Raw genomic sequence first — 22,054 nt, 5'->3', positions numbered from 1 at the left:
TTTTCCCAGCTTAATAGTGCTTCCTAAGCAGCTTGGTTTCATATGAAGCGAATGTAGGTATTTTCTTTGTTCCTATTAGAGCAGGCCTGATTTCTTGTAAGGAATAAAAATGCTGATAGACATAGAATGGAGATGCAATTTTTTTTTTTTTAGAACCACTTTACAATAGGTATTCCCTATTATCATCATCAGGAAAAAAAAAAACCCAAACTGAAAATTTGATGTAAAACATAACACTTTAAAGCAGTGAGTTTTCTACACTGATTTATTTTCCTGACTGCCAGGTATGATTACATGTAAATCACTCCATCTAGAGAGAGAAAATACTTTTTTAAAGGTGGGTACTAAATTATTCCACCATACACACAATTCTGGATATGGCTTCTCTTATCACTGAACTTCAGCAGTAAATTCCAAGATCCAAAGCTCCTTTGTCAGTCCTGATAAGAACTTTTGCCTGCCATACAGCTCCTGTAAAGAAGTGCTATTTAAATAAGGCTAGGGTTTAACCAGAAGGCACCAACTTTTCATTTAATGCAACAGTCAAATGTAGAATTCAGAATGGCACATTAGTCTCAAACTCTTTGAACATTTAAGTCAGTGCTATACATTAATTACGCTGCAGCATAAAATACTCCCAACATATTTGCTGGTGATTAAAAGTCACTGAATAGATCTCCTGTTAGTTTACATTCCATTATAAGCTGGTCCTCCTCCACCTTCAGGTACCACCCAGTTAATGTTCTGACTTGGGTCTTTAATATCACATGTTTTGCAGTGGACACAGTTCTGAGCATTTATCTGCAGCTTTGATCCTTCTCCCGTTTCCAGAGGAACATACTCATAGACTCCTGCAAAGACAAGAAGGGAGCTATCACTTTGCTGAACAGCTTCCCTCTGCATGTATACTCTACTTACCAGCAAGTGTAATGAGGGAAGTATATTACTAATGTGACTTAATTACCTTCTAACATGTTTTAACAGTTATTTCAACACAAAAGTACTGCTAACATGTTTTAAGACCTTCAACTGAACCCCCATCTGGGAGGAAAATTTGGATAGAATGCTTGAAGTAAGTAGGAGGCCAGGTGGACCCTTCCTACTTAGTCTTTCATTTTTCAGAAACAGCTGACACACACATTTTTGTTACCTACCTGCTGGACAAAATCTTTGCTCCGGTCCATCGAACACAGCCAGATTCCTGCTCACAGGGACGCTGTCATCTTTGAGAGTTAAATGAGCGGGCTGGTCATGTTCATGGTTTGTACCACTTAAAGCCACAGATGACAGGAGATCAAAACTGATTTTTCCATCAGGCTTTGGGTATTCAATAGGGGTGCAGTCTTTGGCTGGCTTGAGCTGAGCAAAATCTGGTCCTAAATATATTTTTAATAAATTTCAGTACAGAATTATGTTAACTTGCAGTTACTCAAGAAAAATTTAACTAAGCTGTTTTAACTTCCCTTGTCATTAGAATGAAGTACTTCATAAAAGGTAGCCTTTTTCATGAGACAAATATCTATACCAAGTTATACTAAGCAGTGTTTTAATGCCTTAATTTACATTGTGTGGTAGCTGATACGACAATCTGCTTCAATGCTTTGTCATCCATTTCTTTTGTACACTTTAAGGCCTCACGACTGAACCAGATGTGCACTAGCTGAAACTAAGACCAGAAAAGACTGACATATAAATTTAGAATTGTCTTCAGGAGATAATGAAATTACCTGGATGTTTTAATGTCCATGGTTCCATTCCTCTCAGTAGCCAATAAAATATGCCTGTATATATCATTCCTCCATACACACCAAGTACACTATGGCAGGACGGTCGGATGTTTCTCACCGCATACAGCTCTTTCCAGACCCAAGACTTTTTCAGGTTCTCTTCATATTCTTGCACATCAAGTCCTAAGGCAGTACATTACTTGTTAGGTACCTACAGTACATCAAGACTATCCTTGAAATAAAAAAATAAATGCTGAATAAAAGCAACTACTAGCAATGAAATCAACAAAATGAGAATTTCAGAACTGTAAGTTAGGAATATACTAGACAACATGTTTCAGCCTCTTGAATCAAGAGACCTATTTTGTTGGCAGACATGTACTGTTCCTTTGTAGCCTCTATTAAATAAGCCACAAGCAACATTAAATTGTCTCAAACCTCAGCAAAATATAATCAGACAGGTGGCTACATTGGCACCTCTGTGGGAAAGCAGCTACTCACTAACAGAATCTGAGTGCTGACCAGGACAGTCTATCCATGATCCAAAGCCAGGTTTGCAATTCTAATGTCAAGTTCAAAAGCTTTTCCCGAAGAAGTTTTGCAACCAAAGTCCAATTTCAGTAACTATGGCTATGGCCCAATGGATAATGCCAGTGCTAGGTAATTTCTCCCTTTGTAATCAGCATATTAATGAAATATATTTTACTGCAAACTTTTGATTGAAACTCTTTGATTGTATTCTTCATAAATGCTACATTTCACGCTTGACACATCTACCACAGTGTAGTTAAAGTCAAGTAATTATCTTTAAAATTAATGTTTCTTCAAATTAAAATTATTTGAGAGCTTCCCTTTCACCATTCTCCATTACTACTGTAAAGGAATAAATGTTCTAAATAATCAGTTCTAAGCCCTGTCTACATAAGGAAAGCATGCTTCAATCCGTATTTCCCATAAAGCCCATTATCCCTGCAAAGAGAAGAAAGTGGGCTGTAGTAGTCCAGTCTTGACAAGACTGGAAAACAGCATATAAAACCTGTCCAAAATCAAACAGGAGTGGCACACTACCCAACAGTGTTTATAGCTTCAGATGTATTCTAAGCATTTTTAGCAGGTCTAGTTGAAGTCTTAATTGTTCAGCACACCTTCTGTGTATGGTGCATTTCAGCTGAATGAGGCCTGAATCCACTAGTACAGAGAGAAGATTTCTAAAATAATCATCATGTGGCACCTGGCTGTAGTGTCTTATCTCCAAAGTGACTGAAATTCTAATTCTCTCCCTCTCTCCCTACAGACTTTATTAACAGATTTAAGGGGACAACTAAGGCTTAAACAAATCACTACAAGGTGTTCAGGACCAGGTAATTACTACAATGTGCTTGTATTATGTATAAAATAAAATACATGTAGTCTCAAACTGAGACAACTAAAAGATTAAAAGAAAAAAGGACTGAACAAAAACAGGATCCTAACAGTAAGAGCAAATTTGAAAAATCTCATACTGTTTTGCTTCATTTAATCTATTTCTTTTTTCTTCTTGTTTCAACAGGCTTTCAGTAACACTTTCTGAATCATAAAGCACTACTTTTTATTGTGTTTGTAGGAACAAAACTATTCTTGTTTACTTATATGGAAGCATAAGCTTACTTTTCAGATGGTCAATAGAGCTTCTTGCAGTAGGATCAATATTTATGAATAACAGCAAATATTAATTTCTTTCATAAATCATTTGACATTATCAGTAGTAAATAAACAATAAAATATATTTTAAACACACCCATTTCATGATTTATTAACATTTCCAACTAATTCATTCAGCCAGATTAATTACTGCTGTTAGTTGGTGGTGGTTCTAATTGAACACAAGGTAGTTACAACTCAAAGTTGAGTGATCTTACCTATTGTCTTTGATTGGAGATTTTCATTGATTAATTGATTAAAAATGGCTTCTGAAGCCAACATGCCACTTTTCATTGCAGTATGTGTTCCTTTGATCTTGGGAACATTCAGGAGTCCAGGACTGCAACCAATTAATAATCCACCTGGGAAGGTGAGTTTGGGTATTGACTGAAGGAAAAACAGAAAGAAAGGTTTTGTTCTTGTTTGTTTTTGTTTGTTGAAGTGAAAATAACATTCTAGAAATTAAACTGGCATAAGGCTTGAGTGTCCTTTCCAGACTTGGCATGTGCACTCTCTAAACATACACCACTTACTCCACTTATGGCATTTGAGCATAGTATGCATATAGGAACACAGACACTGTACTTGTGCTGAGTATGGAAGTGACATTTTCCTTATATCCTCTCTACAGCTGCCTTATCCGCAGCAAAACTCCAGTAGTGTCACCCACTGACATGGTTTTCCTCCTTCAAGCTCAAGTGAATTTTTTAAAATAAAAAACCCAAACTCCCATTTGTTTCCCTGATTTCCACAAAGTAAGTTGTACTCATCTCACCTGACAGTGCTTTTTTCCACAAATCTTTTTCTGTGAAACTGTACAATGCTATCATGCCTGGCCCTCTCATCCTTATTTTAGAAGTTGCTTACAGTGAACTAATACATTTTGGTGCAAAATCACCATCTTACTCCCATTCTGTAAGCATAATGTCATAGAGTATGGTTAACTCACAAACTTAACACAGCCAAGATTATTTGCAAATATCAGGTCAATAGTATTAATATACTATGTTGTACACCTATATTAACTAAGGAATACATCAGCTACCAAGTTGATTAAGATTTTAGACTGGAAACAGCTTCAAAATGCAGACTGATTGCAGAACTTTAAGCAGAAAGCTCTGATCAAAGCCTAAGTCACAAATTGCTGAAGGTAAGTTTTGAACATACCCTTCCTCTAAAAGTCTTTAGTACTGAGCAGCATGTCTTATTCTAGCATTCTGCTTTTATTAAAACTGTCTGAAAGAATTAATTTTGCAGTAACCTAAATACTAAACAAGTAGTTGAATTTCATGAAAAATGTCTAAAAAATTTATCCCTTGGAATTTTAGGCAACCCAAACCAAAAGTTTTGTTTCTTCTGCTTGTTCAATTGTTACCTCTTTACTAGTCATGCAGGACTGCTTACTCTTGTATAGTCATATAACAATCACTAAAAAAGTTAAATTACACAGCATTTCATCTGTGTTTTGTGCAATTTATTTAATCAGAGACATAGTGATTTGGTTCATAGGAAAGGTAATTCAGGCTGAAAACACAACGACAACTTACTTTTCTGGGAAAAGAAGTTTTAAGTTCAGCTACATAACACTATTCCAAAGGGATTAAGTATGTGGGATGTTCTCTCTTTTCTCAGGAAATAGCCATTCTATGCTATCTATTAGGATTCAATGGTGCAGCACTGACATAAGCATAGGAAGACTTCTTGACTGACTCTGAATTGCATACAAAGATGGTGATCAAGTACTTTTCTTCTGCAAACACTGTGTCAGGTAATAGGCACATAGTGGCCCACCATACTGCTAAAGAATAAATGAGATTAAAGATGAGTCATGTAACACAAAAGGTAGCACATACTGCAGCTTTGGTAGTAATTCTCATTATTAGTACTCTGGCACTTTGTGCCTGCTTTCACAGTCAGTGGAAGAAACACATCATGCCCTTGGGATACAGACACAAAACATGACTGCTTTAGAGAAGGGGAGACACCTGGGTCCCTGCAGAGTCCCTCCTGCTGGCAGACAGGAAACCTCATGTTCTTCCTCCCCTTAGCTCCAGATCAGGGCTTAAAATCTGTTAAGTGAGTCTAATATTTGACACTTAAATGGATTGTCAGTATAAAGGTTTTTCCTCCTGATATTCATAGCGTACACTGCTCAATAACTGCAACCCCTTTTTCTCCACAAAACTCTTAAACCTTTCAAAAGTTTTTGATAAAATAGAGACAAAATAGAGGGTGCATGGGAATTTAGGTGCTTTGTTTTGCAATTTTAATAAATATAATAAATAGTAGCTACAGAGATTAAGTTACTAAACTCTGATCCTTCCTTCCACATACATTAAAAAACATGTGCACTCTCTCCCCCTTCACTCTGTGCTAAAGATTGAAGATCATGGTCATTAGGTTATCTATAACAAAAAAGCTGAAGTTAAGTTAATAAGTCTATACACTTATTTCATGCAATTCTGTTACCAAACTCAAAAACTGGAGTTACGGAATGACTTACATAAGAAAATATTCCTGGACTACAGTGATACAAATGAGTCAGACTGCTACAGTTATTAATCAAAGCAACACATGCAAAAGAAGAGCTAATCTTAAACCTCTTCCTAAGTGAATCATCAATAAAGTTTTTTTTTTTTTACTGAAGCTATGTATTAAAAAAAGTCTTTTAGAAGAGTGACTTCATGATCACCTAAACAAATCTATCTACAAGAAATAAAAAAAAAACAACAAAGCAAAATATCCTTTTCTATTAGGAACAATGGAAAGTAAGGGACATATTGGTTTAAATCTACCAAAGATGTCCAAGATGAGACAGAGATGTGCAAGATCTGTAGTTCTACTGTGTAACTTAGCACAATGTCTGTAAGTGACTTAAAAAATACTGTATTCTTTCAGCTATAGGCTTTGAGTATAAGGAGGGTGCAACAAAAGTCACACTCTGGCTAGTTCACCGAAGCCTGAAATTCAATTACTATGTGTGATAGAGAAACCAGTGCACAGGGTGGAAAAATAAGCCACTCTTGCATAAAAGTCTAGATTAAAACATCATGGTACTTTTCATGGTATCTGTGCTAATAATGGAGTGGCAATGGTTTTTGAAATAAGCCATTATAGCTGTGTTACAATGTGATATGACGTATTTCCACTGCAGAGTGGACAAAATCAACGCTCAGATTGATTAAATGTGCAGCATGGGTGTAATCAAGAAGTTGCTTCCTGAACCCACATGACTCACTGCCAGGAATGCACGCTGGGGTCAAAGCCTAACTCCACATGACTGTGACAAGAGTGAAGCTGTGATGAAACTCCGCTTGTATTGCAAAACTGTGTGAAGCCACATTTATACTAAGAGGTTCAAAAAGGAAAGGCAAAGTAGTCAGAGGGCAAAGTGGCATGGCCCCACATACAGGCTGCAGATCATGAACACTCAGGCTAGTTTTAAGGTCCAAACTGAAAGGAGTATCTGGAAGATGGATCTGGAGTACAGAACATACTGCCACGCCTTGTGTTTCAAGAAGAGAAGCTAACAGGTGGAATGTACTTTAAAACTGTTAAATGTAAACTCTAGACCATTTTTTGCAAGCTTTTCCAGCCCTTTCAACTAACCTTAGTCAGAAAGGTCAGTATTTAAAGGGAAATTTATTCATCAGAAAGTCTTCATTAATACATATTCAAAATTTTACTTTTTGCACTACTTAAGTTAATAAAATGAACGAAGTATTCCACCTCCCAAGAAAGCAGAAATTCAAAGTTGTGCATGAAAGAAACTCAAGGTATTCATATACTTGATTGGTAAAGATTTACCTGCGAAACTGTATTACAATTTCAGCACCATCAGTGACTTAAGGCTCAAGCACTGAAAAGGAGTTCTTTTTTCTGGGATAAGTAAGTAATTTGGAAGACCCCACAGGAACAAATCAGTGGTACTACTTTGTCTTCGCCAAGATTTCAGGCAAATAAAAGATTGCCTGTGGCATCTTTGGTGCTGAACATACTTGACTGTAATATAAATTCCACTTCATTGGCTGCTCATGGCTTTGACAAACACTCTGTTTGGTAAAAAACTCTCTGGATGTCTGGGCTCAGAGAGCGTTGCTGAATGGAGTTACATCCAGTTGGCAGCCAGTCACTAGTGGGGTTCCCCAGGGCTCAGTATTGGGGCCAGACCTGGTTAATATCTTTATCAATGACCTGAACAAGGAGATTGAGATCATCCTCAGTCAGTCTGCAGGCAGCACAAAGCTGGTGGGAATGTTGATCTGCTGCAGAGGGATCTGGACAGGATGCATCTATGGAGCAAGGATGATTATACTGACATCCAGTAAGGCAAAGTGCTGTGTCCTTGGGTTACAACAGCTCCATGCAGTGCCTTAGGATTGAGGCAGAGTGACTGGAAAACTTCCCAACAAAAAGGACACGGGGAGTCCTGCCAGCTTAACATGAGCCAGCATATGCCCAGGCGGCCAAGAAAGCCAGTGGCATCCTAGCTTGGATCACAAATAGTGTGGCCAGCAGGATCAGGGCAGTGATTATTCCCCTGTAGTCAGCACTGGTGGTGCTCTATCTTGAATCCTTTGTCCAGTTTTGGGCTCCTCACAAGACACTGAAATGCTGGAGTGTGTCTAGAGAAGGGCAATGGAGTTTACAAAGGGCCTGGAGCTCAGGTCTTATGAGGAACAGCTGAGGGAGCTGGGGGTGTTTAACCTGGAGAAAAGGAGGCTCATGGGGGACTTTATTGCTCTCTACAACCACCTGAACAGAGGGTGCACTGAGGTGAGGGTCAGTCTCTTCTCCCAGGTAACAAGTGACAGGAGGAGATGAAAGGGGCTCAAGTTGTACCAGAGGAGGTTTAGATTGTATATTAGGAAAAATATCTTCATGGGAAGGGTTGTCAAGCTGCTCAGCAAAGTGGTTGAGTCACCCTGCCTGGATAAGACATATAGATGTGGCACTTAGAGACATGGTTTAGTGGTGGACTTGGCAGTGGTGGACTAGCTATTGGATTAAATGATGTAAATGGTCTTTTCCAATCTAAATGTTTCAGTGATTCTGTATTTCATTTAGATAGTAAAGTGAGTATGTCAGAAGATTTTCAGTATGACAGAGCCTAAGACTAGCAAATCTCAGCAGCCAGTACCCAGCAAGACAAGAAACTTTTTCTGTCCAGCAAAATATTTGGTATAGCATGCAACCCAAATCTATAGCACTAAATACATGGCTATAGAGAACTCAAAGATAAAAACTTTGTGAAAAAAAGTTACCTGGATACCACCTTCATTTAATGCTCTGGCACCATAGGCAATCCTTGTTCCACCCTCCAAAGTAGGCTGTACACTAGGATGGTGCTTCCACCTCTGAAATTCCCTAAATGGATTCAAATACGGATTTTGATAATCTAAACCAACCTTAAAAAAACGGAAAAAGTGTACATTAATAAAAATAAGGTATGAAATTTCAACAAAAATTTGAAATTAAAGCAATTGCATATTACCACATCAAGTCTTTAAATCTATTTTATATTAAAGCAACCTCAGGATCTTTCTACTTAAACTACTGCCAAAAATATATTCTATTAATGGTACAGCAAAAGCAAATCCAAAAATTTGCTGCTACAAGTCTGCTCTTGTCCCCATCTGAAATATGGAAAATATTTAATTGCATTGTAAGCACCTTTCAGCTGCCTTTAGTATAAAAAGGATTAAATTAAGCATGATTTAATGGGTGGGATAAGCAGCAAAACTTGTTTCAAATTTGTATTTCATACCTCTGCCCAAAAAAAGCTGAAAAAAGAGGTAAACAATTGTTTTTGATTGTTATGTCCTTGTGCTTTCATACTTTAAACAGTTCTTCAAATTGTTTAGTAGTCAATTATAATATCCAATTAGGTGAGCCACTGTAATAAAGCACAGGGGAGCAACGATGAAAGCAGAAAATGGGGTAAAACAGATTGCCAATGGGCTGGATGCCCAGGATTCCTATACATTTGAGAATTTGACCAAATATATACTCTGCATTTTCCATCTTTAAGATACTCTTAAAAAGAATTCTCTTGCTGAATTTTTCTCTTTTGAGAAAGGGATTATTTCTGGTTCCTGTAAGCTTTATTGGAGATAAGTAGCAAAATACATCATGAGTCAGCAGCAGTCAAGACTTTGGTATCTGTGGCAGCTCACTGCTTTTAGAGCAGTGCTTGCATCTGCATTGCTGACAAGACAAAATTAATGAACAAGTTCCAAAATAAGGGTAAAATAACCCTACTACAAGAATCATCTCAGACCGAAATAGGTATAAAGTTCAAAGACAAAAAAGTGATTGTGTGTTCACATAGAAGTTGATTTTTTCCTCTCTGGTGAGAATATGAACATTACTGATTACCTACCATTCTCTGTGAGAATCAGAGCTTTCCCTTCTAAAATCAAACAGAATTTGAGTATCTATGTATGTACTTATTAATTCTAATACTGGAAATCTCTACAGGACAAGTATGTGTGTCTGAGAAAGCTAATGAGTTTTTTTTTAATGCTTCTTACAAAACATACAAAAATAGAATTTTTCCACACACTCTGTAATCCTTTTCCACACACTCTGTAATCCTTCTGAAATCTACAAGACAGAAGTGTCAGCTCAGTCCCCTGCTGCTGAAAGTCCAATTTGTATGCTTGACTCTTACACCATCTGTGTAGAAGCACGTGCACAGGTAAATAGTGAATTTTTGATTTTGAACTGTAGGTGATAGAGAATATTTCCAATCCTTGCTCCTCACATCACCTGGCTGCCAGAATGACACCAGACTATCTCTAGAGCTCTCACTGCTTCTGATAAAGTAGAAATAAGCAGGAAGAAGCTGCCTGCCCAATTCAGAAAGGCAGTTGCTAAAGAGGGCAATGCCAACAGTGGTGGAGGAATACCAAAACCAAAGTGAAGAGCTCAGAAATTAAAGGGATATTGCTAGTAACATTGCAGTGCTTCCACTTTAGATACTTCTCTCAAAAAGTGGTGTTACACACAAGGTTGACATATGAATTAGGAAATGGAACTGTACAAAGTGCATGTGATTTTGATTTCCTAACTTACAAGAATTTTTTGAGCACACTTTTGATTAGTCATTTGGTTTTGCCAAATTTGCTTGGTTTGCAAAGAAGTTATGAATAAGGTTTCTAGTTGGTCTCAATAAAAGACACTGGATTAAAGACAGATTAATATGACAAGTTAGCCTTCCCTAGCATGGGCATAAGTACACTTAAGATTGAGAAACTACTAAATTTGCTCTGTTCCTATTCTTGTATTTACATTTTCTTATTAAAACAGAGAAAAGAAACGGCATAAAATGAAGCTCAAACAACATAAAAGAATGAAAAAACTAACTTCACTTACCACAAATCCAAGAGCAACTAAAGGTTCACGCTCATTTAAGTGATAAAGAAAGGATCCTCCATATGTATGTCTGTCTAATGGCCAGCCTACAGTATGTTCCACTCTTCCTGGTTTCCATTTCTTTTTATCAATAGTCCATAACTGAAATAAGGATGACCAAAAAATTACTTCAGATTGCAAAGTAATGGCCTTTCAATAATATATTAAAAGACAAACACACAATTACATATAGGGAAAACTTAATTTACTCTTATGAGCAATGCAAAAATTCATACAGCAAAATACCAACTGTTCAGTATAGTTTTTTGGATTGCCATTTAAGGTTTTCCCAATACCTCCCTTTAAATCCTGTGTAACAGAAAATGTGACTGAGACTCCAGTACTACACCCAAAATTGTCATTCAACCACAAGATTCCTAATATTAGTGACTTTGACAGATACTTCTGCCACAGAATTCAATGCTTATGTTGACTTTTTTCTTTGAAAGTATTATTTTTTTCATATGATTCTATGAATTATCTTGTGAGTTTTTCAAGGTCAGGACAAAGCAATATGCCTGAGTTGATCTAAAGACCTTCTGTCAAACAAATTGTCCCATCTCTGCTGTCTCCTATACGTTTCCAGTGCTCCACTGACCCATGGTGAACTCAGAGAAGCATTTTCATGTTTTCAGGAGTGAGTCCATTTTCTGCTCATTTCACAAAACATCACTGCACCATGGAGGTACATGCCAGGCACAGTCTAATGACAGGAGGGCAGTTGAACACCATAGATCAGCTCAAGCATGGAGGACACATCTACAATAACGTTCCAATTTAGGTTAAAGAGCACATTTTTGAGCACATTCTGATTCCTCCCACTTACTGTGTTTTGACTCACATCATACACCAGCCATGACCTAGATTCCTTCAATGTAAAACTAAAAGACAGAGTCCTAAAAGTCCATCTAAAGCATTCCAGTCATGAAAGGGCACTCAGTCCATGGGACTAGATCACAGCTAGTCCAAAGTAAAAATAAACCTGAGGCGTGCATAGTATGGATAACAGCTCATCAGCACCAGCTACTTCAGATGCACTCCTTCTGGACTGCACCATTTGCTAAAGCACACAGTCTCATCTGGAAGCAAGGGAACACTACAGTAAAACCCTTCTTTAATGACAATTTCAGTATTAGACACTGTAACTAAGATTATGTCATATTTACAGAGTGGTTATTCTCTACAGAGTATAAACTAATAATTTAACAAATATTTTGTAGCTGTAAGCACATACTAAAGTAATAAAGAATATGTTATAGTCAAAACTCTGAACATATTCTAAAATAATACAGCTCTTTTTCATAAGTGATATTTCCCGAGTATAGAATATTTTAAAAAGGAAACCTCATTCCTATCCCAATTTTATATGCCCAATGAAAAGAGGGTTTTTTTTAAAGAAGGGCTCATTCAGAAGGTGCTTCAGAGACCACAACTCATCATCTGAAACAGCTCTCCTCTCTCCCTTTCACTAACATACAGAAAGCCCATAGAAAGTATTTTCTTCCTTCCTCATGCACTAAAGCCCCCCAAAAGTTAGGCAGCACAAATTCCTCTCTTATTTAGCAAATACACAGAAAACAGATATCACAAATGACTGCAATTTGAAAATGTTAACAGAGCAGATTCACAGGTACCTCTAGTTACAACAGGTTAAAGAGAAGCAGCAGCTGAAGTGGAACAGTTACAACATTCAGGGAGCATCTGCTCTTATCAGCTTCAGAACAGCAAAGATTCTGAAGTCTCAAAGTGTAACTCAAATTCTTTAATTCTTATGTCTTACAAAAATTAGTTAGAAAGCAAATAGAATCTACCTTAAAGTCTTATGGTATTTTCTTTAATTGTTAAAATTATGCAAGTGGTACCTCTTTCAATCCAATGCCATAGCTCTGGGGTTGACAATTCTCCCTTAGATTGTATTTTTTGTACAGCTGTTTGGCTAGATGTCCATGACAACCTTCAGCAAAGACTGTGACTTTAGCATGGAGTTCCAAGCCTCTTTCAAAGGTAGCCTGCAAAAGTACAGCATTTAATCAGCAGTTAGATCTGTGTCACATCAAACTCACAGCAAGAAAATGGAGAGTAATAAAGTGATTTTACACTACTTGGTAACACAGCTCAGAACCAACAGACCATTGCAAATTATGGCTCTAGTTTAGTTGTCTTTTCCACCTAACCATGATGCACCCCTGTCAAGTCTTGGAAGGGGATTCCAGCAGAGCAGCCCCACAGTGAATTGGTATTCATAACTGAAAAAGAGAATCTTTCCAGATCAGAGGATACTTATATAAAATCTGCTCATTCACAAGGTGTAAAGGAACTCTGACAGACAAAGAAACTTTACCTGTAACATCACACTTTAATTTTTGCTCATGAAGTCACATTACAATAAAACACTGTGTGTGCCCCATAGAGTAGACAGAACTACACACATGACATAGACTAGACAGAACTACCATATCTGAAAAACCTGAATCACCCCTGCTCCCAAAAGGACCCACTACTTCATAATAATAAATTATACTCCAATCTTGCATGTTAAAACATACAATAAAATTAAAATAAATAAAATACAACTATAAAAAATTCTCATTAAAAATTCCAACGAGGATTGAGAACCAGGTAAGGGGAATTGGCATAGTGCTGTAAGAGTACATCACCTGCATCTGTGAGCGCACTGGACAAGAATGTAGATTATGTTTACAATTTTTTATAATGAAAAAAGCTTGACTTCAGTCAGAAAGTTTGATGTTGAAAAAGACAAGGAAAATAGTTTTGGATTAACCTCTCCAGCAGTACTCATTTAAACCATCTCAAGGTAAGCCAGCATAGGTTCAAAATAAGCTTACTGCTTTGGTTTTTAGTTGTTTCTCAGGTGCAATCTGCTTGTAACTTACAAATGAAAATGTTCCCTCTAGTTGAGAATGACATTTAAACAGAAGTAATGGGATTTAGTGAATTTTTTTGTACTCTTTGAATTTCTGATTGTCAATGTGAATATGAATTAATTTTACAAAATACTAAACAAGAGTTACTTCTCGAATATATAGTGTCCACTTTGAAGTAGCTTTATATAAAACAAATTAACTACAACTCCCCATTGTAAATATTAGAAATTCACTAATTTGAAATATTTCAGTAATGTGACAGAGCTGTATTTCATATTTAACAATCTTCTCCAGTATCCACACAAGAATCAATGTGCAACTTGCTACAATGTTTTTTTACCACTGTCATTTTTATTTGGTTGGTGCTGACTGCAAGGTGAAAATCTATTCATTAACCACAGTCTATTTGATTAGGCTCTGTATAAACACATTGAAGATACTCTTGCCTTGGAGGTTATACAAACTACACCTATTTACCTGAGCCTTTATGCACTGGAGGTAGTACCAACTGACAAAACTGACAGCTAAAAAACTTGAATTGAATGACAGTGCAATAAAAAAGCTGCAGTACAGGAACACTCATTATGCACATGAAAGAAGAGACACATTCACCCAGAACAAATGGGGAAAAAAAAGAATCTGTGTTTTGAGGATGTTAAGAAATACACCTAAAATTGTTCCTTCCCATCTTAAAACAAACCCAAACTCCCAATGAAGCTGCACACGTTACTTGTGCCACCTTCTGGACAAAGCATGCACTGGAAAACGAGAGTGTCTGTCCCCTACAGCAGATACATAATATTACACTGGAAAATTATATTACTTCTTCACTGGCTATATTCTCTCAAAACAAGAGTATTTTCTTTTCACACCCTGCCTTAAATGGGGAAAAATAGCCTATACTTCATGTGAAAGTGAAAACCTCTTTGAAACTCTAGGAAACTAGAACAAAACTTTATTTAAAAAGGAAGTAAATGTTAAGAAAAGACTTGTACTCCTAATTTATGTAGTCAAATAATTCCGTGTGAAAGTTGCTCCAAGTAATTCTGAGATGCCACGTTTTCCCAACATATTTTATAGGGAAACAGCACACTTAGGGCAGGTTCTGGATTCCACTGAAAAAACAAAAATCCAAGTTTGACACATAGGGCAGGTAGTCACCTTCTGGATAAAGAAACATGACCACCCAGCATAAAGGTATAAAGACTCAGTGTGTATCTTGCCCCAACAAGGTAGACAGACTGTCAGCAAGTGCAACTGTGGCTGTAAGTATCAAGGAAACCGAACCATCCAGAAGCACACTCTCTTACATGTTGCTAGTTACCAGACAGACTAAAGCTTCCTATTTCACCTTTGGACCTTTTTTCCAGGACTTCCTGGAGTTCTTTCCCTTGTTTCCAGATTTCACATAAGCCAAAACACCCTTACATAATCTCCTTCAAGACAACTTTCATGACAAGGTTTTTTCTACGAATCTCAGAAGAATTTTACAATGTTCTGAGACGAGAACTTTCACAGGCAATCAATCCAATCAAATAGAGAGGGAAGACAGGTACTGAATTTTACTTTTCTTATGCTGCAGCAAGACTACTGATGGCAGTAGAAGCAGATGTATCACCATTTCCATAATTAGACCCCTAGTTATGGGGAAGATAGATACTTACTTTAGGTGCTCCATCCTTCTGAATGCCTACATCATTAGTTGCTATTCCTTTCACGCTGCCATCTTCATGAAAAAGTACCTTTGGAAATATTTAAACAAACAAACACAAAACATTGTAAAGCAGAACTTCTCAGCACCATGACTTAAATGGTCAAACATGAAGATTATGTATTTATTCATGCACTGTATGATCCACTTGCATTTTGCTGTATCTGAGCCAGGGAATGTAGACAGAGAAACACAGTTGTCACAATACTTATCAGTTAAAAGGAATGTTGTACAAATGATCATGACTGCACTGGAGGGGGTTCCAAAGCCACTTTTCATAAACACACACTGATGCCATTAGTACCTCAGCTGCTGCATAGCCTGGATATATCTCAACACCCAAAGCTTCTGCTTGTTCACCTAGCCAACTCACAAGGTGGCCCAGACGTACTATGTAATTTCCATGATTAACCATCGGAAGTCCTAGGCAAAAAAAGACACACACACACATAACACATCGGACACTAAGCAAAAGAACTGAAGCTGCATACAGTAGATGTCACATTTACAGCTACTACCTTCAAGTTAATCTCATGTGTTATCAGAGCCATCACCTACACAGAGTGTATCACTGTAACCTATTATATTCTACATACACTTGCTGCACTACACTGGATCAAACTTCTTTTGATTCATGGAGAAGTTAAAAAAGACACAGAGGAAGCTGACTCTCTTCTCCCTCACTAAACTTTACCTGGAAGAATTGGCACTGGAATTCTAGATGTCTCTGTTAAAATTCCAAACTTGTCTTCAGTTACAGGAGTATTAAGTGGAGCCTACAAAAAATAAAATAGAAGTAGTAGAGAGTTATGTTTTCTTAGCCAATACAACAAAAACAACAAAATCAAACAATCAAACTGGCAGTCAAGTACAGGTTTAGTATAGCACTTCTATAGGAAGGTATCACAAGAGAGAAAATAAAGTACTTTATGAGGCAGTCATCAGGAAAGAATCAACACAACTACTGAGGTAAAAAAAAAATACGGCTTTGCAAATAACATCTATTGTACACAGACCTGTGCTACATAAATATCCCAGACCTTTTTAAAGAAGAAAGCTTAACTTGCAGATTTATCACCATAAGACAAACCAAAGAGCTTATGGCTGACTTCTTGCAGCTCTCAGGTGATAGCAGGCAGCAGCCTGCAAGTCAGATGGCTGTTCTGGGACCTCCCTCCTAAAATCATCTTAGGCCTTTGTTGCACCACAGTGTCTGCACAGAAGTCAGTCTACTCTGTGCCATCTCCAGGAAGAGCATATCTGAGCATAATCCAGCATATCTGTCATTGGTAAGGACCAAACATCCTGCTTGTACACAAGAGCTGGATTTTGCAAAAAGGCAGCAAGTGCAGGACCCCCCAGGTTGCACCATTCAAATTGTGTATATGCAGTAGGACTACTACAGAAAAGAGCAAAGGCCACAGCATATCTGTGTAGACAGAAAACTTTTAGCACTGTTGAACTACAGGAAACATACTAAAAAGAAGGTACCCATTTTTGTTTTGTTCCATTCCATCAATGTATTTTAAAACGGTACTAATTACTAATGATACCAGGTACTAACTCATACCAGCATCAGTCAGATATGAAGTTCATTACAATCTAGTAATGAACTTCGGTGTTTCCAGGCTCATACATACCCCTCGCTCTTTCCAGTCTGGAAAGAGTTCTTCTAAGGACCTTGGCTCGAGACAAGCACCAGACAATGTATGTGCACCAATCTGAGAAGCCTTTTCCACCAGACAAACACGCAGTTCTTTGCTGTGCTCAGCAGCCAGCTGTTTGAGTCGAATGGCTGCAGAAAGGCCTGCAGGGCCTGCTCCAACAATGACAACATCAGCTTCTTCTGCAAACCTTTCCATGTTTACCCCTTCAATATAGAAAAATGATAACAACATAAGCCAATCTCCAAATTCTTCCAACCTCTCTCTCACTAAACTTAAACCATCATGGTAAGAACAACTGAAAAAACCAAGCAGATACATACTGAATAGAACTAAATCTTGTGATAATCACTAAACCAAAAGCTGCTTGTATATTTTCTTTATGAAAACAAGTTTCTTTATGAAAACAATAATATTTTATAGCACTAAAGACACTCCTTGTGAGATAGTAAGTAAAAATGTCATTTGAAATATTAGTACTGTATTTAAGCACAGAGAATTTCCATAGAGAAAAAACAAGCAAAACCACACATTTTAGTGTCTTTAAGACTCAGCAATGACAATAATAATAAAGTAGCATTTAAAGAATGCAATGTTTTTACCTTCCCATCGTTTGTCTTTGTCCCGAGGATGAATTGTGTAATGTGTAGTTATGCGAGGCACAGAGGCAGTAGAGGCACATCGTGAGACACGCAGCGATAGAAGGCAATCTTTCTTTATCAACTTTAGAGCATGAAACCACTGACGTGCTGCAAAAACCAGAAACAACTTTGTCAAATCAGCAGCTTTCCAAATGTTTCAAAATTTCAGAGACACAAGTAGCACAACAAATATGACAGCTTCCTCCTCCCAAAGGGCTACCAGGTGATGCAAAGATGAGGAACCATAAACACAGATTTTAAAATTTTCAGGTAAGGAGGATGCAGTGTAATATTTTATCAGGGGAAAAAAAAAAGCTTCCTCTTTAAGCATTCTTTACTCAGTACGCAGGCCAGCCATGCACAGCTGACATAGGATAATATGTGCATACACAGGTGCCAAACACATTTTAAGATCTGATTTAATTTTGAACTTCAAAAGGTTTATTTCAGACTGCATTAAAAGTGACCAAACAACAGCAGAAACAGGACATGCAAGTTTAACTCTGACATCTTAACACATGTTGCTTCTAAAGTACATGCCATGGTCTGCAGTAAAAGCACAGACTTGAACCCAGGTGTGCTTAGCCAAAGCCAGGAACAGTAGATACAGGTAATCACTACCTTTGCTGCAGATACAATAATTGTTGTGAGAACAAATTAGAATTTCTGTGCAAGGAAATGGACGAAAAATAAAGTTTCAAATTATCAAACCAGGACTCTTTTCATAGGGCTATTACATGTCATTATTTGCCTCTTTTAGAAACAAATAATAATGCATGTGATTTGTAATAAAAAACCCTAGTAAGAAAACTAGTTATAGTTAAAAGGTCTGTGAACTAATGCACCTTGACTAATAAATTTCCTTCCTTAAAAAAATTCTCTATTTTCAGGGAAAGAAGAATAATACCATATTTAAAGTGGAGTATTTCTGCAAAACTACATAAGTAAAATCACCAGTGTGCTATGACTGAAATGTTTAGTTGAGAATGGCAATTGGCAAGGCCAGCACAAGCATCTTGTGTTATAACCCTCTCTAGTGACAGTTAGGACAGAGGTCTCTATATGCAAGGTAGCAAGTATTATCCATGTTGGCTCCTTAACAAGAATTCTGTACCTAACCAATATAACATAAAAGCTATTATGATATCACTGCATGATTCTTAGTTAACATTTACCTGCAACCAAGCAGGATCTGAGAATAAGTATTCTATAAGGTTGATAACAACTACACTCATATATATATATATATATATATATGTTATGAAACTTTAATTTAACTTTCAGGATTTTTTTATTTGACCATAACTGATGGTACTAAGAATCACACAGCATATTAAAAAAAATCAATTAATTTGCACATATGCGAAAAAAGTGAAACTCTGCTCCGAACACCTCTGATAATAACAGAGGTGGGTGCAAACGCTGGAGGGGCAGATTCTTCCCCAGCGAGAGCACAGTGCCTGGGCCACGACGCTATTGAGAGCTCAGGGACTCGGAAAGCGATGGGAAATGCCTGCACGAGCCAGGCAGTCCCCAAGGAGAAACTCTGCGGCAGCTCTTCAGTAACAGCTGTCGGGATGCTGTCTCCACAACTACTTCCCAAGTAAGGACACTCGTTCCACTGCTTTAGTTCAACCTTTAAAGCAGTTGACACCTAGCGTCGCTCAAAAATCCCGCCCATCTTTTTAGGCACCCCGCTGCAGGTGAATAACCCATGTCAGTATCACAGAGCCGGGCCGCGGGCAGCGCTCACGCACAGCGCTGTCCTGCCGCCTTCGGGCGCACAGAGGCCCCGGGCAAGGGAGCCATGGGGTCCTGTCCAGCCGGCCCCGCGCCCGCCCGGACACCGGCGCGACCCAGCCGCGACCTTTGCTCTGCCTCGGCGCTGCGCCAGCCGCCGGCCCCACCCGCCGCACCGAGCGGCTGTCCCAGCCCAGCCCTACCCAGCCCGGGACGAGGCCCCGGGCCCAGGCCTTCCAGCCGGCCCCGGCGCGTTACCTCGGCCGGCGGACGGGCAGCGGTGGAGCAGCATCGCAGCGACCCCCGGGCACCCTTCGCTTCCCGCAACCGCCCCGCGCACACCCCGCCGGCCTCGGCCCTGCCGCGTCTGCGCGCCCGGCCACGGCTCCGCCCCGTCCCGGCGGCAGGACTACAGCTCCCAGAGCCGCCCTCGGGGGCGGTGACCGCGGCCGCACCAGCCCATCCGCGGCCCGGGCGGCGCTCGGCGGGAGCGGGCCTGGGCGTGCCGTGGGCGGCGCTCGGGCGGGAGACGCGCCCGGCGCGGGAGAACCGAGCGGGACATGGCCGAGGCGGGGCCGCTGCCGCCCGCGGCGGTGCCCGAGGGATCGCCCGGCGCCCAGCCCCGGAGGGTCCGCGGCGGGAGCGAGGGGTCGGGGTCGCCGGAGCTGCCCGGCGGCGACACGCGGGAGCTGCTGGAGGAGGTGGAGATGCAGATCGGCGACGTGAGTGCGGCGCGCTGCCCTCGGGCGGGCTCCGGGGCCCCCTCGGGGACGCTGCCGGGCGCCGGCGACCCCCAACCTCTCTGCCGTCCCTCCAGGCCGCCTTCTCGCTGGCGAAGATCCTGGAGGCGACGTCGGCCGTGTCGGCCCAGGTGGAGGAGCTGGCCACCAAGTGCTCGGAGAATGCCCGGTTCCTCAGGACGTGGCGGGACCTGCTGAGGGAGGGCTACGAGTCCCTGAAGCCAAGCGGCTGACGCTGGCCCTGCCCGCCGCGCCGCCCGCTCGTCCCGCACTGCGGCGGGGCTCTTTTCGACCGCCGCCTTTAGGGACCTCACATGGAATTTTGTTTTCCCCCAGAATTCTTTCACAAATATTTGAGGGCTCTCGTATGGATGTTTTATGTTAGTCTACCGAATAAAAAAACTTTGTTTAGGGAATCAACTTTGACTTCTAGATTCTTCGTTGAAGCTCAAGCGATCTCATACTCTTCTTTCTTTTCTCTTTCGTGCTAACGTGGTAGATACAAAGTTAGTATGTGTGCTACGTTCAGAACTCGTTACTGGTGGGGAAGTGGTGTCCTGTGGTAAAGAATTGTCAGCCCTCCTTTTTAAGAGGTGTCACCAGCAGAAACCCTGCCAACTCCAGAGAAACTTCAACTAACTTCAGTTTTTTGTTACACACACTTTTTCTTTGAGTATGGGATAATGCGGCAAGTTGTGGCTTATTTATGAGCTGTAGAAAAATCCTATATCCCAAACCTTACTATTTTTAGCAGTATTGCAATGTATGTCTATAAAGCTGCAGATTCTTTTTTGCAAGATGTTTTATTACTGCAAACAATTTTACCCTACCTTTTGTTGTAATAAAGTGCCTTATGATGGATGATCTATCTCTTCAGGGTAGAAGTTTAGCAGCATTGTTTACTGATATGATGGATTATTTTGAACTTTAAGTAAAAGCTTCTGTTAGTTAGAATAGAATCTGTGACATGTATTCTCCCATCACTGGGGAAGCACTTCAGAGCTTTTTCAGTATTTGGTCCTGTTTTTTATCTTTGCCTTAAGCAGTGACTAGTTTGATAGTCTAGAGCTTACTGTTAATAGAACTTTTTGGTCTGAAAGATGTCTGAGCTGTAATAAATAGCTGTTCTGACACTCCTGTACCTTTACCAGGCACTGAAAAAAAGTAATGCTGAGATGCAATGGCAGGCTGCAGGAGACTGTAACTCTGCCATGACTTGTTTTTACTTAAAGGACTTTGAGAAAGACCCACTGTAGCTTGCTTATCAAAACAATAAAGAAATTGCAAAAATTATGAAGTATTGACTATTATTGTGTTACTGATAGAAACAAAGGTGATGGTGAATATAACCATAATCACGTGGAGTGAAACCCAAGTAATGGCAAGGTCAGGGATTGTTGCACATCTTACCAAAGGCAGTTGCAGTCCTTGAGAGGGCTTGGCCCCTGAGTAAGGAAGTTCTATTGAATTGAGTTCTAATTGTCCTAGCTAAAGACAATCCACATGGCAGGATTTTGTTTATGTGTCTTTAACCCCTACAACCCGAAATGTTACTAAACATCTTGGAAAATAAGTAATTTTGTTCAGCAGATAATATTTTATTTCAGTAGAACATACAGTAGTGGAAACAAGATGCTTGACAATCTTTAGTTTCAAATCCAAAGATAATCCAAAGTTCTGTAAACAATTGAAGTGTGAGCCACACTTTTTCAAAATTCTACTTCTTATACTGCTAAGAAGTTAAGTGCAAACATTGTAAGTATCTTTTAACTTAATTTTAAATAGTTTCAAATCAACGCAAAAAAAAAAAAGAGCTTTTTTTTACCTTTTTGGGCTTCTAGGCCATCAGA

The 22,054-nt window shown here is 39.3% G+C and overlaps 2 protein-coding genes across 2 annotated transcripts; one reads left to right on the top strand and one right to left on the bottom strand.

The window, feature by feature from the left end:
• Window positions 1-247: 247 nt before the first annotated feature.
• ETFDH (electron transfer flavoprotein dehydrogenase) lies at window positions 248-19,830 on the bottom strand. The gene is made up of 13 exons (XM_053941228.1): window positions 19,723-19,830; window positions 17,686-17,832; window positions 17,060-17,289; window positions 16,114-16,195; window positions 15,724-15,842; window positions 15,373-15,450; window positions 12,686-12,832; window positions 10,785-10,925; window positions 8,672-8,815; window positions 3,626-3,794; window positions 1,728-1,910; window positions 1,155-1,376; window positions 248-851 (listed from the first exon to the last, which is right to left on the bottom strand). Exons 1-13 carry the CDS (start codon window positions 19,754-19,756, stop codon window positions 688-690), a joined length of 1,860 nt encoding a protein of 619 aa, XP_053797203.1. The 5' UTR covers window positions 19,757-19,830; the 3' UTR covers window positions 248-687.
• Window positions 19,831-19,924: 94 nt separating this feature from the next.
• On the top strand, window positions 19,925-21,497 carry C4H4orf46 (chromosome 4 C4orf46 homolog). The gene is made up of 2 exons (XM_053941229.1): window positions 19,925-20,186; window positions 20,282-21,497. The coding sequence occupies exons 1-2, from the start codon at window positions 20,025-20,027 to the stop codon at window positions 20,435-20,437; spliced, it is 318 nt and encodes a 105-aa protein (XP_053797204.1). The 5' UTR covers window positions 19,925-20,024; the 3' UTR covers window positions 20,438-21,497.
• Window positions 21,498-22,054: the final 557 nt, after the last annotated feature.

This window comes from Vidua chalybeata, chromosome 4 (assembly GCF_026979565.1).
Source record: "Vidua chalybeata isolate OUT-0048 chromosome 4, bVidCha1 merged haplotype, whole genome shotgun sequence".
NCBI classification, from domain to species: Eukaryota; Metazoa; Chordata; class Aves; order Passeriformes; family Viduidae; genus Vidua; species Vidua chalybeata.
The sequence above is the reverse complement of the archived record's forward strand: the minus strand, read 5'-3'. Positions and strand labels throughout refer to the sequence as shown.

Coding starts and splice junctions, on each gene's coding strand:
- ETFDH (XM_053941228.1), bottom strand. CDS start 19,756: ATGCTGCTCCACCGCTGCCCGTCCGCCGGCCGAG. Junction 3,795..8,671: donor TAAATGAAGGTGGTATCCAG/GTAACTTTTTTT, acceptor TTTTTCCTTCAG/TCAATACCCAAACTCACCTT. Junction 1,911..3,625: donor TCTCCAATCAAAGACAATAG/GTAAGATCACTC, acceptor GTACTGCCTTAG/GACTTGATGTGCAAGAATAT.
- C4H4orf46 (XM_053941229.1), top strand. CDS start 20,025: ATGGCCGAGGCGGGGCCGCTGCCGCCCGCGGCGGTGCCCGAGGGATCG. Junction 20,187..20,281: donor TGGAGATGCAGATCGGCGAC/GTGAGTGCGGCG, acceptor CCGTCCCTCCAG/GCCGCCTTCTCGCTGGCGAA.